Source organism: Camellia sinensis, chromosome 1 (assembly GCF_055761805.1).
Source record: "Camellia sinensis isolate YWXY chromosome 1, ASM5576180v1, whole genome shotgun sequence".
In the NCBI taxonomy this organism is placed as follows: Eukaryota; Viridiplantae; Streptophyta; class Magnoliopsida; order Ericales; family Theaceae; genus Camellia; species Camellia sinensis.
In genome coordinates, this window is record NC_138961.1 from 195,697,841 (window position 1) to 195,717,403 (window position 19,563).

Consider the following 19,563-nt stretch of genomic DNA (forward strand, 5'->3'; position numbering starts at 1 on the left):
TGCTCACCCCTAGAATTTAATAGAATAAATAACTTTATCTTAATTTTTTGACATCTCTCTTTATCATATTTTAATTGAATAATTTTACCCTAATTTCTTTTCCTTAATTTTGTTTGCCCTAATTTTTTTCCCTCTCTTTATCATAATTTAATTGAATAATTTTGCCTTAATTTTTTCTCCCATTTTTTTGTGTTTTGTTATCAAATAATTAGTTGATTATGATTGTGTTATCAGATATCATATTACAATAACATAATCATTTCGTTATTAGATATCAGTGAATTATATTGTTTGTGTTGATTATTGCCAAATTATAAAACAACAAGACCCTATTTATCTTTTTTTAGTCTTTGTAATGATATTTTTGTATCTTAATATATGAAAATAAATTTTAATGATTATATTTATAAGGAAATTTTTTGTAACTACTAAATAAATAAATAAATAAAAATTATTGATAACTTTTTATTTTATTTGTAATTTTTTCATAAAAAATATATATAGCAGGCTTCACTTTCAAAACTTGCCTGAGCTTCCATAAATCTGAGAGCCAGCCTGATCAAGTAAAGCTTGTTTAAAAAAATTAATTAATTAATAAAATAAAGTAAATAAAGCTACTTTATTTTATAAAAAACAAAATTATAAGATTACAACTGTGATAACGGTTCTCTTATTTTGAGGACATAACTACTTTAAGCTACTTATTTTATTTTTTTAAAAAATTATAAAATTGCAACTGTGATAAGGGTTCTCTTATTTTGAGGACATAACTAATTTTTTGTTACAAAACACATGTCTAATGCTTTAAAAGATTGTACTTTACTTCGACAATAGTAGAGTTTTGTCGGTGAACACAGAAGATTAATTGGCAAGTTTTGGTCTTTTACGTGAAAAAACTAAAATTGAGGCCTGTAAAAGGAAAACTTGGATGACATCAACCCAGAAATTCCTTATGTAAAATTTGTGTTATTGCAAATCTGTATAAAGTATACAAAAAAATATACCTTTCTAGCACAAAAGAAAAAAAGAGAAAGAAACGTAATGAAATAAGGGTATGACCGTAAATCTAATATCCAAATAATATGTTAAATATACATTTCCAAAATTAATAAGACTAATTGGTTTATAAAAAAATCTTTGAGGCTAAATGAAATATCCACTTCAAGAAACTGTACATTTGGCGACTAAAATTAGCGACCAAAACAATTTTAGTGGCCAAAAATAGTACTTTGGGCGACTAAAAGTTGATTTAGTCGGCGTTGATTGCATATTTTAGCTACTATATTATTTTGGTCGACATATAATTCTTATTGGCGACCAAAAATAGTTTTAGACGGTGTTTGTTGGCATGTTACGCTACTAATTCTTCATTTACTCGCCGTATAATGTCATTTGCCGACAAAACAAATTTAGTCGCAAAAAAATGGACACATTTAGATGAATTTTTGAAGACAAAATAATTTAGTCGTTGTATATTAAACATTGCCGACGAAAGTAAACATTAGTAGCCAAAAATGTTGCGTTTGGCGACCAATGTTTAGTCGCTGTTAATGAGTATTTGCGACAAATAATCATTTAGTCGCTAAAGCTTTGAAAAAATTTTAGGGGGAAAGTCATTAATATTCGCGCCCAGTATCCCATTTACAGAAAAAACACATTTCGATTCTGTTATGTCTCACACACCAACATAGAGAGCAGTCAATACCAAACCTTACTGCCGCTCACCACCGCCGATCATCACCCTCATTGCCCACCGGCGCTCGCCACCACAACCACTGCAAATCAACACCACCACTGATTACAGGTATTTGTCTCTCGGTCTTTCTCCCTCTCTGTCGATCTGGGTCTCGCTCTTTCTCTCTCTTTCTCGCTGTCCCTCCCTTCTCTATTTCTCATGCTTTCTGTAGGGTTTTTATATGATTTTTTTTCTTTCATTTTGTGTTGATTTAATAAATGGTTTTTTAGGGATTTATCTAATTTCGTGAATGGGTTTGGTTGAAGGGGCTTTATTTCGGATTATGGATTTTGGATTGTTGAAATTTCAATCTCGAGTGTTAAGTTTTTCAAAGTCAATTGAGAAGAACAAGTTTCTCATATTACAAATGCTAGGTACCCAAATAAAAAAATATAGTGCAATATCAAAAATTTGGGATCTTGTTGGACTCCGATTTCTTGCTCTCTCTCTCTACACTCATTGGTCTGATTGGGTGCAAAATTATAGCACCCATGGACTCCTCTGACTTGAGTGTGTTTATGTTGAATGATGTGTTGTTCAGCTTCACCTGCTCAATAACCCATCACCACTGCAAATTCCATCTATGCTTTTGAATTTAGTGAGTTCAACTTCTTTATTGCTATTATATGTTTGTTTCTGTGTTTACAATAGAATTGTGTTTGGATTGGATAGGCGTCGTATATATATACCGTATAATAAATTATTAGGGTAATGACATAGATTAGTAAGCGTATAAACGGCTGCTAATAACATGGATAAAATTGAAATGATCCAAAGTCAAAAAGTTTAAGTGTAAAATTGATATTATTAAAAAAAATAAGAGTTAAATTGATTTTTGAATAATAATTTGAGAAATAAAATGATATTTTCTCATATATTAAAGTTTATTAATTTCTAAGTTAAATTTGAATAACTTACCATTCCCTCCAGGAGGTCAATTTTTGTCTAGAGAGGAGCCGATAGTAAGGAAAGTTATTGGGTTAAATCAAGAATTAATTTGATTTTGTAAAAAAAGAAAAAAAGAAAAGAAAGAAAACCTATCAAAATTTAAAAGTTATTTCAATATTATGTATCACTACAATAAATCATCTTTAACATTTAATTCTATAAAAGTCATAGAAACTAGCTCTTGTTTCAGTGATGGTTAGTGGTTGCAGTTGTTGCCAACTTAGAAATCATACTTATGGCACCAGCCTCAGTGGATGTTTAGGGGTGTAAATGAGTCATGTCTTCACAGTTTGTTTTTATCTTCCTGTTTGTCTTTGTTGGCAGAAACCTACAAACAAGAGAATCTCTAACAAATGAAGACATGAAGCAAGTAACAAAATAGAAGGCTTTGAATTTATTTTCTGCACTTATTGGTGGTTTGAGATATAAATATTTCTAACTTCACCTCCATCCTGGAATAGAAAATGACCGCAAGAGTTTGATTATAAGGTCAGTTTGTTCTTTCTGGAGTTGGAACATCCTTTTTCCTTCTTCATAGTTACTAATTCCCAACTTCTCTCTATTTGCAACAAAATAGGAGCTCAAGTTAAAAAATATAGTTTATTACAAACCCAATAAAGCAACTTACATAAGCAATAATCTAAATAATTTAATTGAGACAATTGTATTTTGAGGAAAATTGAAAATTGACAAGACTTCAAAAGTGGGAAACACCAAAACATTATTCTCTGTTTAGAATAATGCAAATTAGGATGCAAGAAAAATAGATGTTTTGTCCACAAAAGTGATAATTAAAATTTTATAATACTCTCTCCATCTTATTTTATGTTTCCAACTCCCCATTTTTTAAAATTCATTTTATGTGTCCTAGTTTGAGAGGTAAAAAAATTTTAACAATTACTTTCTTATTTCAAACTATATTTAAATACAATTTCAATTACAATTGACATCCTTGCAATTTTTGTTTTGTAGATGGCTGTAATTTTTGTTTACAATGGAACTAATGGGTGTAATTTTTGTTTTGTAAATGACTTTTGGCATTGATATGTGGATCTTTCATTTTTTTTTTTTCTTACGGAGGATAATTCACACTTTGAACAGTTGGGAAGTTTTCTGTCATCATCTTCTTTTTGTGTGAAATTTGGATGAATTGTACATATAATTTTTGGCGGGGTACATAATACTTTTCACATGAAACTTGTTTTTATTGCCGTGGTATATGTAGATTACCTTTTGTTGTGGTACATATTACTATGGTAATTTGTACCATGCCAAATGGTCATTACAATGCATAGTATAGTAAAAATATTTTTTGCGTACGGAAGACATTGTTTTGATAATGTATTTGTTATGTATGACGTTATTATTTGTAATTAGAATATATATAGTTGGTTTGTATATAAGTTTACATTAAAAGGTATTCTTTTTTGTTTGATGGTTGTAAGTAAATATGCTATGGAATAGGTGATAATATATACATATTGTTTTGTTTGTATACCTATTACAGGTTGCGATAGATACATATAGGTTGTGGAAAAATATATTAAAATGAAAAAAAAAATGAAAACATAAAATGATGTTTTTGGCGACAAAACAATTGGTAGCAAAAAATGGAGTTAAATATTTGTGACTAAAAAGTTAGTAGCGAAAAAAGAATTAAATCTTTTGGTGACTAAATATTTAGTAGCCAAAAAGAATTGAAAACAATTTAGGCGACTAATTATTTAGTAGATAAAAAGAAAAACACTTTTGGCGACTAAAAATTTAGTCGCCAAAAACATAATAATTATATCATAGGCGACAAAACCTTTGGTAGCTAAAAAAAATTACACTTTCGCTGACTAAACTGTGTAGTAGCTAAACAAGAAATCGAACTTTCCGCGACTAAACATTTAGTAGCTAAAACAACACTATTGGCGACTAAAAGTTTGGTCTCCGTAGATACTTGAAGTTTTGGCGACAAAAAATTTAGTAGCTGAAGATGTGATTTAAATTAAATTAGTATCCTTTGGGCGACTAATAGTTTAGTCACCAATTTGCCTCATCAGCGACTAAAGCTATTTTGTCGCGAATACCTTTTACTTTTGCCTACTAAAACGTTAGTTGCCATTTTGTAGGACTTTTGGCGACTAACTTTTTTTTAGTCGCCAATACCTTCCCCAACAATCTTCCTACGACAAATCCAATGACCAAAATATTTAGTCGGGAAAATATTTCAGCGACTAAAAACTTTACTTTTGGCGACTAAAAATTTAATCGCCGAAAGTGCAATTTCTTGTAGTGATCATTTTTCAAGATGGAATTTATAGATAAATTTTTCATGATAATACCAAATGTTAAATCAGACAAGAAAGAGATTTTTTTTGTTTTGTTATTATTTAAAAAAAGGGGTTTAGGATTTATTTTATTATTTTTGTTTATGGTTTATTTTATGTGAATTATTCATTACAACTTTTAAAAGTAAATTGACTAGATTATTAAAGGGGATCTTGTGATAGGCCCATAGGAACCAACAACATAATTTAATATCTTTTCTGACGAGAGAGAAGTTTTTTTTGAAGTTAAATTCAAAATTTAAAAACTTTATGCTATATCTATATTTATTATTATATAAATTTAACTTGTGGATTGATGTAAATTGAAATTGGATCACGCTGAGAATTGCTGGGAGGAGTTACAATTACCTTGTAGAATTGTTTTGATAGATGGCCTCAACTTTTTCTCCGGTACGAAATTAGATTTATGATATTGTTAGGTCGTGGTGGACCCAATTTTAGATCTATTTTAATAATTCAAATTGTTCATGTGTAAATCTTACTAAATACATCATTTTTGTAAAAAGTCATGTTAATTGGATATCAATAGCCTTTGATTAACCTGTATTTTTTCAACGATAATTATGATTTTAAAAATAAATCGTAGACACAAATGAAAGAAGATTAAGAGGCTATCGATATTTGATTAACATAATTTTTTTACAGAGATGATATATTCAACGATTTTTATACATTAAATATTTTAAATTATCGAAATGTGTTCCGAGTCGGACCTACTGCAACCCAAGAGAACCGTCCAATCTGTTTCTAAATTAGAACAGAGCTGGACCCTTAATGGGTAAGGGTCATATCTAATTGATTCACATAGACAACAAAACTTCTAATTATAATTTAATTTATACATTCGAAGAATATATAGAAGCAAAATACTTATTATAAAAAGCAAATTAAAGTAGTGCCTGCCAGCATGTGAATAAAACAGGTAATAAATATGATTCTCTCACTGGGAGAAAGTAAAGAAGAAACTGTGTTCACGATGTCCAATGTTGCTTTCACGAGAGAATCTTCGATTTGGAGAAAGTCAAGCACTCGCTTTAAGGTTTTTATTTTTTAATCCTTCGGGGCGAAGAGTGTTAATTAGCATTTAATAGTTGAATATATATTTTTCCGGTGCAAATAGTTGAATATGATAATACCACTATCGACGTATAATTTAAACTCTTTTTTTTATAATTTTTAATTTCAGTTAAATACATGAATTTGATACTCGGGTGTTACTGGATATTTGATTTTTTTTTTTTTAATTTTATATATATATATATATATATATATAAAATAACCTTGTTATCTCATGGAACAACATAATCAAGTAAAGCCTGTTTAAAAAAATTAATTAATTAATAAAATAAAGTAAATAAAGCTACTTTATTTTTTAAAAAAAAATTCTAAAATTGCAACTGTGATAAGGGTTCTCTTATTTTGAGGACATAAATACTTTAAGCTACTATATTTTAAAAACAAAAAATTAAAAAATTGCAACTGTGATAAGGGTTCTCTTATTTTGCAGACATAACTAATTTTTTGTTGAAAAATATTTGGGAGGTCTAAAGGAGCTCTAGAGAGTGGGTCCCACTTACTGATGTGATATTTTGGCTTAAAGTTTTTTTTTTTTTTTTTTAAAATTTTTACCTCATTAGTGGTCAATTAATGCTCTAAAATTAATAGGATGAATCATTGTTGTTTTTTGTTACAAAATACATGTCTAATGCTTTAAAAGATTGTACTTTGCTTCGACAATAGTAGAGTTTTGTCGGTGAACACAGAAGATTAATTGGCAAGTTTTGGTCTTTTATGTGCAGAAACTGAAATTGAGGCCTGTAAAAGGAAAACTTGGATGACATCAACCCCGAAATTCCTTATGTAAAATTTATGTTATTGCAAATCTGTATAAAGTATACTAAAAAATATCACACCGCTAAACATGCTCTAAAGTTATTGATTAGCTCAGAGTACTCTAAAATAATAAATCAATTTCACACAACAAACAATGGGCTTTGTCCTTAGAACCTGGCTTCAAAGGTGGGATTAATGAATAATATTAGGAATTATGAAAAAATATCATAAAATCTTTCATGAAGATTTTTCCTCCTTTCATTAGTGTGTGATGTTTTTTTGTATGTGTAATCTAACCGTGAAGAATATTTCAGGATCACTTTCATGATATTTTTTTTTATGATACTTAACATTACTCAGGATTAATTAGCTACCACATTTTAAGTCCTAATAGTGTGAACTTATTGTTAATTATAATATTAAACACACCACCCAAATACGCATATCCTAGATGTGGATTTTGTTCAAAACCTGATCAGAATGAAGCTGATCTGCTAGCACCAAGGAAGAAGATGAGTGGCAAACACACTCACATAGGTCCTGGAACATGGCGAATCAGCTGCAGCTTCCATTCCCTTGTAGCAGTCCTTGTCGCGGTATTCATCATTTCGGTGTTTTACACAACTAGAGTGAACAAATTGCTGGTGGAAGATCATCAGGAAGCAAGCATAGAGAACAAAATGCTGAGGAATGGTCATCAGGTGGTGAGCAAAAATGGCTCCGGGGACTCATTGCAAGGCTGCAACTTGTTTTCGGGCAAATGGGTATATGATGATAAGTCTTTCCCTCTATACAAAGAGCTAGAATGTTCATTTATTGATGATGGGATGGCATGCGAGAGGTTTGGGAGAAGGGATTTCAATTATCAACATTGGAGGTGGCAACCTCACGATTGCGACCTTCCAAGGTTGGTTTTTTTTTTTTTTTGTCCTCTCTCTTGCACGCGTGTACACAGTGCACAGACATAGACTCAGACACGGACATGAAACATGCATACATGAACACATGAATATAAGGTCTTTCTTTTTCCTCTTTTTTGTTGTTATCAAGGTTCAATGCCATAGCAATGTTGGAGGAACTAAGGGGGAAAAAGCTTGTATTTGTTGGGGATTCATTGAACCGGAACCAATGGGCTTCAATGGTCTGTTTGGTTCAGTCACCAATTCCTCCCTCACTCAAATCCATGAATATCAATGGCTCATTAATCTCCTTCAAGGCCATTGTGAGTTAAGAATTTCTTTTTCCAGCTCTGCTGTTTTCAATAACTATATATAAATTTTATTAAGTCTGTTATATGAAATTATTACTTGTACTGCAATGGCCTTTTCATGTTTTAATGCAATCAAGGAATATAATGCCTCGATTGATTTCTATTGGGCTCCATTGCTTGTGGAATCAAACTCTGATGATTTTATCAACCATCGTATACCTGATCGGATTGTCAGAGTACAAGCAATTGAAAAGCATGCTAGATACTGGACTGATGCAGACATATTGGTATTTAATTCTTACATTTGGTGGAGAAGGCCTAAATTGAAGGTTTTGTAAGTACATTTTTGGGAACCTAAAATCATTTTTTTTTTTATCAAATTTTTAGATTGGACCTATTAATAGCATGCAAATTCAATTTGGAAACAATGATTATTAGGTGGGGATCATTTGGAAGCTCTGACGGAATCTACAAAGAAGTAGAGATGTTACGATCGTACGAGCTGGCTCTAAGAACATGGTCAGATTGGTTAGACATTCATATCAACCGTACCAAGACCAAATTGTTCTTCACAAGCATGTCACCCACTCACGAGAGGTAAGATAATTATAAACCAAACCCAAATTAAATTAGTTCTTAACTTGTAAATTCACGTATCAAACCTTTTCCCCCCTCAAATTTAAATAAGAATAAAAATGCAAAAAAGAAAGGAAAAAAAGTGATAGTGCATTTAATGCAATCCTAAACTCTAAATCAAAACATGTTTTTAAATTGCAGGGCTGAAGAATGGGGTATGCCTCCAAACCAAAAGTGCAACAATGAAACAGAGCCAATTTCAAAAGGACATTGGGGAATCGATTCAGACCCTAGAATGATGCGAGTAGTGGAAGCGACAATAGATGAACTAAAAGCAAGAGGTTTGAAGGTACAAATGCTTAACATAACACAACTTTCAGAGTATCGAAAAGATGCCCACCCATCTATCTATAGGAAGATATGGGGGTCTAAGGAGGAACAATCAAATCCTATACGTGATGCGGATTGCTTACATTGGTGCCTTCCTGGAGTGCCTGATGTTTGGAATTTGCTCCTATACGCCTACATTTTTTATTATTAACTACATTCATCTTACTCTTTTATGGCCACATTTTACAAATCAAGCAATTCGGGCAAACCCGGCTTCCAGTCTGAAATAGTTTACCCAAGCTCAAGACTCGGTGCATCTCCAAGAGTTCGGATTAAATTTAGGTTGTCCCAATTCAACAACAATAAAAATTTATTTTGGGTTGACATTGAGTTTTCTTGAACCAAGATATTGTACGTTTTGAAAATATTTAAAACAATCACAAACGGAAAATACAATAGGAAAGGCTCTGTTTGGTAACGTTCCAGAGTTTATTTTGCATATAATGTTTGTTTAGGGGTTTCAAATCATAATTCCACGCACTTTTGAAAACTCGGTTGAAGGCGAGAAAATTTGGATTAACCGGTTGTCCCACCGGACGTCCTATCGGACGTCTCACCGGTCGTCCGGCCGATTAACCAAAACAGTGCAAATATATATATATATATATATATAGTTTGGCAATTGACATATGTTAATTTTTATATATTCGAAAAAAATGTTTTTCGAAATTTTTAAAATTTTTTATGTGTTTTAATAGAATTTTGAGTTGTATATTTGGTTATGAGTTGTAAATTTTTGTGTCAAATATCATATGTCACATCAAAAATTTCTTACTCAATTCAAAACTCTTTCACGAAACAAAATTTTCACACTCAAATCATAATTTCAAAACTTACAAACTCAAAATACAACTTATATTTTCAAATAATATTTAGAAAGCTCTATCAAACGCAACCAGTTTTCCCGAACAATATCCCCTATAAAGTATATTCTAGCTTGATTTAGTCCAATTATCAAGAAAAAATCAATATTTTATATGCATATTTCATGTTTTTATATATATATATATCAATACTAGAATTCAAGTTTTTCGAGTTGCTCGGATTGTGGATCATGATCAAATTTAATTCTGGTTGACACGCCTTTGATCAAATTTAAATTTTTGTTGTTCTCCTAAAATTTTTACAGGCTGGACTCAAATTGTTCAGATTGGACCACTCAAGTTGCAACTCTATGTAGATACCAAAATTTAAGAATAATGTTTATGTATTTGTCAATAAAATTGCAAGATTAAAATGAAATGTCACTCACCAAAATCTGTTTGATTTGATTTTTTAAAAATCATTTTTAGATGAGTTTTTATTTATTTTTAATGCTTTTTTAAAAATATTTTAATCAATTTTTTTTAAAAAATATTTTTTAGATGCACATAATCAACATGCATCTAAAAAGTAAAATAAATTATTTAAAATACTAAAAAAATACTAAAAATAGACAAAAATTTGAATAAAAATCTGTGTGCATTTTTTGTATTGATTTTCGTTGTTTTTAGTGAATTTTTTTTCATATTTTAGTTTTTATTTTTTTATTTTTTTAGTTTGAACAATAAAAAATGTTTAAGAAAAGAAAATGTCATTTTCTCTATATAATTGGGGTTGCAAACGAGCCGAGCCGAGCCGAACTTTAGTATGTTTGCACTTATTTATTAAGATTTTAACAAGTTTAAGCTCGAACTTGAGCCCAATAAAAATTTAACGAACCGAGCTTGAGCCAATTTGACTTAAGTTTGACTCGAGCTCGAACTTGTTTACAAGCCTTAACGAGCCAAAGAAATTATAAATTCATACTTGCATATGAAACTAAACTTACAATTGTAACTTTGATTACCCAATTATACATACAATATATATAAACATACTAAAAAAAATCAATATCTTATCAAAATAATAATATCTACTAATAAATGTATTATATATAGTTAGCTATTATTTACATATAATAAATTAGCTATTATTTATATTTATATTGTTTAAATATATAAATAACATATTTATCTTACTTTTCATAAATATTTTTATATTATTTAATATATAAATAATATGTTTATTCTATTGTTTAAATAAATGTTAAATGACTCAACTAATAAACTGAATTTTAATATGTTTAGATTTGTTTATTAAAATTTTAACAAGTTTAAACTTGAACTTAAACATAATAAAAATTTAATAAACTAAGTTGGGATGAGTCCTTATCAAACTGAACTCAAACCTATTCACGAACAGTATGTTTATTTGCTCCCCCATGCATAATAAAAGTAGATAGATGAGGTTTTGCTTCAGTCAGAAACCGTCCTCAGTACAACACAATTACATTCTTGCTTCAGTTACTCTAGTTAGTCTTATAAATTTTTTAATATATTAATATGTCTCGTTTATTTTGACAATCTTATTGTGAGATTCTATTTTGAATTTTGGTATAATTTAGCAGAGGTTTCTACCCATTCTTATTGGGGATGCCATCTTCAAGAAGTTGGATCCAATTTTTGGATCACATTTCCGCCACTCCAACGGAACACTCTAAAAAACACTCCGTAGTGCACTTTTTTTAAATGTAATAGTTCAATGTAACATTCTCAATGTAATACTCTAAAAAAAAAAAAAAATCCATACATTCCAAACGTAATACTCCAAAAAGACTCTTTAGTGTACTTTTCAATGTAATACATTAAAAATTCCTTAGTGTAGTTTTTCCAAACGTACCAGTTTAACAAACAACAACAATTAAGGGCTCATTCCACTCCAAACATAACACTCCCAAAAAAAAAAAAAAAAAAACTTGCTAGTATAGTTTTATCAAACATAACATATAATTTTTTTTTCAAACATTACACTTCAATGTAACACACTAAAAAATTTTTTACTGTACTTTTTTCAAACGTAATACTACAATAAACAGCAACAATTAAAAAGATTATAATGGTAGATAAGTCATTACACATCCAAAAGGATTAAATAGATCACGAAAAAAAAAAAATTATTAAACTAACTGGAACATAATTCCAACATATAAGATTTATTAGTAACTCTCCCTATTTCTTATCCTTTATTATTTTTTAAATTTATTTTGGGTTAATTGGTGATAAATTCAATATAAAGAGGGTATAAATATTGGGTCTAAGAGATTTTTTTTTTTTTTTTTGTTGTTGTTGTTGATGAGATGTCTATACTTTATAAAATAGTTTGGTTAGAAGTCGTAGAGAATATTTTGTTTTCAATTTTATCCCTTGACTTTTTTTATCTGTTTGAGTTTTCATTGAATATCTGTTGAAATTATTTTTTATTAGTTGAAATTTTTTATCTGTTAAATTCCTATCTGTTCAAATTTTTTTATCTGTTTAAAATTTTTATTTGTTGAAATTTCTATATATTCAAATTTTTTTACCAACTGTTGAAATTTTTTATCTGTTAAAATTTTCTATCTATTCATTTTTTTATCTATTCAAATAGATTTGTCTATCAACAACAACAATAACAACAACAACAGATTGAGAGAGATTCAGAGAGAAAGACAACAATAGATAAGGAGGTATAGAGAGAGATGAAAGATAGAGAGAGACGAAGAAGAGATAGAGACTCTTGTGATCTGTTCAATTATATTTAAAAAAAAAATAGAGAAACAAACTCAGATCTAAAAAAACTAGAGAACATTCTTGAAATTTAACTAATGAAGGTCCAATGATCACTCTTGTTTTCAATGTACCTGCAATTAACTAATGAAGGTCCAATGGTCAATCATGTTTTCAAAGAGTGATCTGTTGAAAAAAAGAAAAAGAAAAAAAGAAGAAGATCATCATCATCTTCATCAACAACAGATCTAACACATATCTAAGGTCAAAGCTAAAAAATAAATAAAGAAAGAACACACACACACACACACACACACACACACAAAAACAACAATCAACAACAACTACCAAAAACAAAAACTAAAAACAATTTGGAATAGAAAAAAATTTCTTACAAAAACAACATTCCACTGTGTTCTCAATTGAACAATCAAGAACTATAAAAATAAATAAATAAATAAATTGAACAATCCACTGTGTTTTGAGAAATTCAATGGATCCACTGTGTTCTTGTTAGGCAATTTTCACTGTATTCGAAGAATGGATTAAGAAAGAAGAGAGTATGTTTGTTTACAAAAAACAAAACAAAATATAAAAAACAAGAAAACAAATTCTTATTTTGTTATAGAAACAAAACAAAATCTGAAAAAGAAAAATAATAAAAATAGGAAAGCAAACTAATCACTTATAGTATTATTTTCTCAGAAATTTAAATCAAATCCAATGTTCAACACTGTATCCTTAAGACATATTCGTCCTCTCTTAGGTGCTTACAAATTATGGACGTCTATCTCCCAAGATGAAATTTACTACGAACAGTAGTAGTACTACAAACTGTTCGCACAACGAACACACTCTGTGTATATTTTCTCTCTTGATGAAAAGATATGCAGAAATATGCAGGAACTTTGAGTAAATGAAGAACGAAAATCTGATTGCAAAATCCAAATGAGGGACTAACTATTTATAGAGGCAAAAGGTGGTTGTTCAGGTGAATAATAAATAGGTATGAACCTGTTCGGGTTTGAAGCTACAGGTATGGAAACTGTATAGAAAAGACTGAAAAGGTGCAAAGGCCTAACCACTAGAATTTGAATTTTCCAATCGAAATTTGAATTCTTCAAAATGGTCAGAATTTATTTTTCAAAAATAAATTCAAATTTTTTTGCCCCCAAAAAATGGGTCAGATAAATCCAACTCAACCTCACACCACGCATCCGCACCCAAGCCCAGTCCAACCGAACGGACGGATAGATGGCGCGCGTGTGTGTTTGTTTTGGGTCCAATGGGTCTAGCTCACTTTACCCATAACCTCACTCTTCCACAAAACTTGGATACTCCTTGGGGCCTTCCCCAAGATGCAAACTCAAGGCTTATAAACCCATAGAATGTTAGCCTAGTGAAGCAATATGGGACAAGCTTCCCTTTCTTTAATTTGGGAAACCCACCAAAACATCATTTTCATGGAGCTTACTTTGGCATCAATTTTTCATTCACCCGATAATGGTTTTGAACAACCAAATATACTATGTAAATCACAATGCGACATAGAACGTGTTACCACCCATATCCGCCATAACCAGTACTTGTGTCCTATTCATATTGTAGTCCAAAGTTTGACTAAAAATTATGTTTTTGTGCAGAATTTCCTTAACCATTTCTAACAATCTACATATGAACGGAATTTAATGACAACGAAAATACAACAACATGCAAAATTGTCGAGAGAATATAAAATGAAAACATCCTACATCAGGTAGCTTTTGGCTTTGAACCTCCCTAGTGATAACCTATCGGACTTACTATCTAATCAATGGACACGATGCCTTGAATTGTGTCACGACCCAAACCCACTTCTATAGGTTTAGCGTCGTAATCGGCCAGTAATCCTTGAATTACCAAAGGCCTCTTAACAGAATAACATATAATTAAGGGCTGCGGAAGCAAATATACAAAATATACGTAGTCCATTGAGCTATGTAGACATACATAGGATAGAAATTTTTGAAACAAACTTATATTTATATATAGATGTGACGTAAAAAATGCATTAGTCATACGGTACTAGGGCCATATATACAAAACTTCCAAAACATGTTCAGATTAAACATAAACATCAGAAAGTAAAAAAATCCCAAAGACTCAGAACTTGTCAGATCTCAAAAGGAAACCTCCACGGGAGGCACGACGGCTGGCTGACTCCAAAACTTGCCAGGCAACAACTTAGGCCTGGTCACGCGCTTGCTCACCTACATACATAAAAACATAAATAGTGAGCGGAAGCCTAGTGAATAATAACGGAGTAAAGAGTTTTAATGAATGATGTCCATCATAGAGTCAAAATTAGAATTCATTTCAGAAACAGATTTACATTCACATTTTTTTACAAGTCAATAACAGAAATCAGAATACATACTTGAACTTACATTTGTTAGCGCTAACAGATTACATACAAAGCGTTAAGGGTCATACTTGTCAATTCCGTATAAGAACCTTTGGCTGGGTACGGATAACTTGTCAGTTTCATAAAGGAACCTCCAGACTGGGTATGAAAAACTTGTCAGTTCCACAAAGGAACCTCCAGCTGGGTACAGATAACTTGTCAGTTTCAAAAAGGAACCTCTAGACTAGGTACGGATAACACCCTTGAGCCGTGGGATTGTTTCCATGAATAATTTTCAAAATAAGGACAATCATTCATTTATACAAAACATCGCATTTCAAAAAAACTGCCATGGGATTGTTTCCATGAATACTTTTCAAAATAAGGACAATCATTCATTTATACAAAACATCGCATTTCAAAAAAACTGACCATTTCATAGCATCAGAAAATAATTAAAGTTAAACATAACTTTACAGAGTTCTTACTCACAATTAACAGATGGCTCCAAGGCAAACAGACAGAATGGGCAAATCAGACGTCTTGTGGTGGGTAACCTACACAGTTACAGAACGAACACATACTGAATTACACACCTGGAAATATTAACTTAATCCTCTCTTATCTTGGTGTGTTTCTACTTCTTTATCCTTATTATTGTGTCTTAATCTTGGCCTAAGAATGCCTAGGATGCAAAAATGCATTTGAAAACACTTGGTCAAAAATGCTGGAAATAGGGGTCCCGTTCGAGCACAACTTCTCTCGCTCAAGCGAACATGCAAACATATGAAGAGACGCTCGAGCGCAACTTCTCTCGCTCGAGCACTCTGTAAACCTTGCAAAAGTACTACTTAAGTGAAATCTCCGCTCGGTAGCAACTCGACTATCGCTCGAGCGTGAGACTCATGCCCTCTCTCGAGCGCAACTTTTGCCGCTCGAGCGGTCTGCAAAATATCCAAACTTCTGGAAGCATGTATTTCACGCTCGAGCGGACTTTAGGTCGCTCGAGCGGAAGTGTAAAATCACAGGGTCGCCGCTTGAGCATAGATTCTGCTGCTCGAGCGGAAATCTGGGATTTTCATATTGCATTTCTAAGCTATAAATTCGAATTCAAAGCCATTTAACTCAACCTTTGGGCCCCCAAAACTTGAGAAAATCAGTTTTAAACTTGAAAACATTAAGATTTAAAGATCATTTCATGAAATCAAGGCCCAAAACATGTCAATTGTGCAAAAATTCAACTTGAAATATAAGAATATGATATGAACATGATATGCACGTATTCATTTGATTTCATAGCTTCCAAAACATGATCAAATGAGATCTAATGGTGAGAAATGTTATGAATTCTTCAAACCATCTCAGAATTACAACATGCATGTGAGGGAAACTTTGAAAACAACTTCCAATTGCTATGTAATATGCATGCATGTATGAAATGACTTAACTTTCTTCAATTCTAGCTCAAAACTCATGTAACCCACTCAATTCTCTTGAATTCATGAATTTACTAACTCAAAAGTAAGACTAAAGGCTTGAGTTCTCGCCTTAGCTTCTCAATTCCTTAAGAGTTAGAGGTAATCTTGAGCAATCCTTCAAGTCTCCAAGCAATGTCCTTCTCTACCTCAAGTTTGATCTCAAGTTCTTGGCCTCTCTCTCTCTCTCTCTCTCTCTCTCTCTCTCTCTCTCTCTCTCGCAGGTTTTTGCTACCAAGGGTGTAGATATGAGAGTATAAAGTGTGAATGAGGGTCCACTAATGCCTTATATAGGCTTGGCTAATGGCTTATTTGATTTGTTGATCAACTAATCAATTGGACATTAATTTATTCTAATTTAATTCATTACGAATCGAATTTCAATTGAACTTACCATAATGTTCTAAAAATTCCAAATAACACGTATACCAACTCAATTTCTGAATCGGATGCCAATAAGGCCTTCAATTCACAGATCGAAACGGAAACACAAACAAATTTTTCTATGTTAAAAAGATATATACACAAATAAGGCAACACATGATACAAAATTTCACTTAATTACTCATTAGACATAATTAAGCATGGATTCACGTTAAGCATGGGTCGGGGTTGTTACAAATTGTTCAGCTATTTGTGTAAGCCAAGACAATAAGTTTCACACAGAATATCCTCTAACACATCATGGTTCTCACGATTGTGTTCATTTGGCCTGGAACGCTCTTGGTTGTTTATGAATGCTTCTAGAGAATTTAGCCTCTTCATTCTTAGAGAACCGACCCCAGTTTGAAACTCATATAGGTGATTCTTATTGTGGGTATCTCTTATACTCTTATTAATTTTTTATGCCTAAATCGAGATATAAGTAATCATTAAAAATAAAGGTTATCCTTAAACCCTACATACAACATATGTTGTACAAATCACTCTTAAGAATGGGTATGGAATTTTAATCCCTCATAACGTAGTTATCCCTTTGAACATAGTTCTTGGGATCTCCAATCATTTAAGTAGAGTTACCATTATGATGACTCTTATGTAATAGGTTTTAATCACATCTCCTTCGATGAACTATACACTTGCTCTTTTGCTAAACCTTTCGTTAATGGATCCGCAATATTCTCTTTAGATTTTATATAATCTATTGAGATGATTCCACTTGAAAGCAATTGCCTTACGATATTATGTCGACGACGAATATGTCATGACTTACCATTATACATATGACTTTGTGCCCTGCCTATTGCAGATTGACTATCACAATGAATGCAAATAGCTGGCACATGTTTTGGCAGCATTGCAATGTCTTCTAAGAAGTGACAAAGCCATTCGACTTCTTCTCTTGCTTTCTCTAAAGCAATGAACTCAGATTCCATTGTGGATCATGAGATGCATGTTTGTTTCGTGGATTTCCAAGAAACAATAATGCCCCATAGAAAAAAGACATATCCACTAGTGGATTTTGAATCTTTAGTATCGGATATCCAATTGGCATCACAATAACCTTCCAACACTACAGAATATTGAGTAAAGTTCAAACCATGAGCACATGTAAATCTTAGATATTTGAGAACTTGAATGATCACTTTCTAATGGTCTTCTCCGGGGTTACTAGTGTACCTACTTAATTTATTGACAGCATAAGCTATATCAGGACAAGTGCAATTCATTAGGTACATTAGACTTCTAATGATTTTGGAGTATTTTAATTGAGACACCGCACCACCTTTATTTTTCGATAAATAAAAATTGATATCTAGGGGTGTTCTTGCTATATTCACATCATCCTTGATATATTTACCAATGATTTTCTCAACATAATGAGATTGAGATAATGCATATCCATAAGATGCTTTAGTAATTTTCATTCCTACTATGACATCTGTGACCCCCGTTTCTTTCATATCAAATCTTGTGTTTAGGATTTGCTTGGTTGATTTGATCATGTTTTGACTGCTTCCAATGATAAGCATGTCATCTACATAAAGACAAACGTTGACATAACCTTTGTCAGTGTTTTTAACATAGACACATTTGTCACATTGTTTATCTTGAAACCATTAGTTAGCATAGCATGGTCAAATTTCTCATGCCATTGCTTACGAGCTTGTTTCAATCCATAGAGAGATTTTACAAGCCGACACACTTTCTTTTCTTTTCCTGGTACTACAAACCCTTCGGGTTGTTCCATGTAGATTTCTTCATATAAATTTCCATTTAAGAAAGCTGTCTTAATATCCATTTGATATATCTCAAGATTATATAACGCTGCCATAGCAATATGCATGAGAATGGATGTAACCCTTATTACTGGTAAGTAAGTGTCAAAATAATCCAGACTTTTCTTTTGTCTGTAACCTTTAATCACAAGTCTTGCTTGATACTTGTCTATTGAACCATCTACTTTCATTTTTCTCTTAAATATTCATTTATACCCAAGAGGTTTAGAATCGGGTGGAAGATCCACCAATTCCCAAGTATGATTTTACATAATGGATTCAATTTCATTATTAACAGCCTCTTTTCACAAAGGTGCTTCAGGACCTGACATTGTTTCCTTAAAGCTCTAAGGCTCATTTTCTAACAGGTATATCAGAAAATTTGAACCAAAGGATTTTGATATTCTCGCTCTCTTGCTTTGTCTCAGTTCATCATCAGTTAAATCCTATTGGTCGAGACCATTACTAGTCTCTTGCGCTTGATTGTTATTAGTCTCTTGACTTTGTGTATAATCATAAGTTCTCTCCTGTGAGCTTAATCCCTGTCCTTTCTTGTAAGAAAAAACATGTTCAAAAAACACAGTATTTCTTGACTCTATAATAGTGTTCACATGTATATCAGGTATTTCTGATTTATAAGTCAGAAACCGATATGCACTACTATTATGCGGATAACCAATAAACACACAATCCACTGTTTTTGGTCCTATCTTAGTCTTTTTCGGAACATGAACTTTTACCTTTGCCAAACAATATCACACTTTTAAGTATTTGTTGGAAGGTGGTTGACCTTTCCACAATTCATAAGGAGTACTGCTAGTTTTCTTATGAGGTATCCTATTGTGGATATAATTAGCAGACAAAATTGCTTCCCCCCACAAGTTTTGCGGTA

The 19,563-nt window shown here is 31.6% G+C and overlaps 1 protein-coding gene across 1 annotated transcript; it reads left to right on the plus strand.

Annotated features, from left to right (window-relative positions):
• The first annotated feature begins 7,238 nt into the window (after positions 1-7,238).
• LOC114301394 (protein trichome birefringence-like 34) lies at positions 7,239-9,446 on the plus strand. Its single transcript, XM_028246359.2, has 5 exons — positions 7,239-7,759; positions 7,903-8,074; positions 8,200-8,396; positions 8,501-8,659; positions 8,840-9,446. Exons 1-5 carry the CDS (start codon positions 7,365-7,367, stop codon positions 9,177-9,179), a joined length of 1,263 nt encoding a protein of 420 aa, XP_028102160.2. The 5' UTR covers positions 7,239-7,364; the 3' UTR covers positions 9,180-9,446.
• The last annotated feature ends 10,117 nt before the right edge of the window (positions 9,447-19,563 follow it).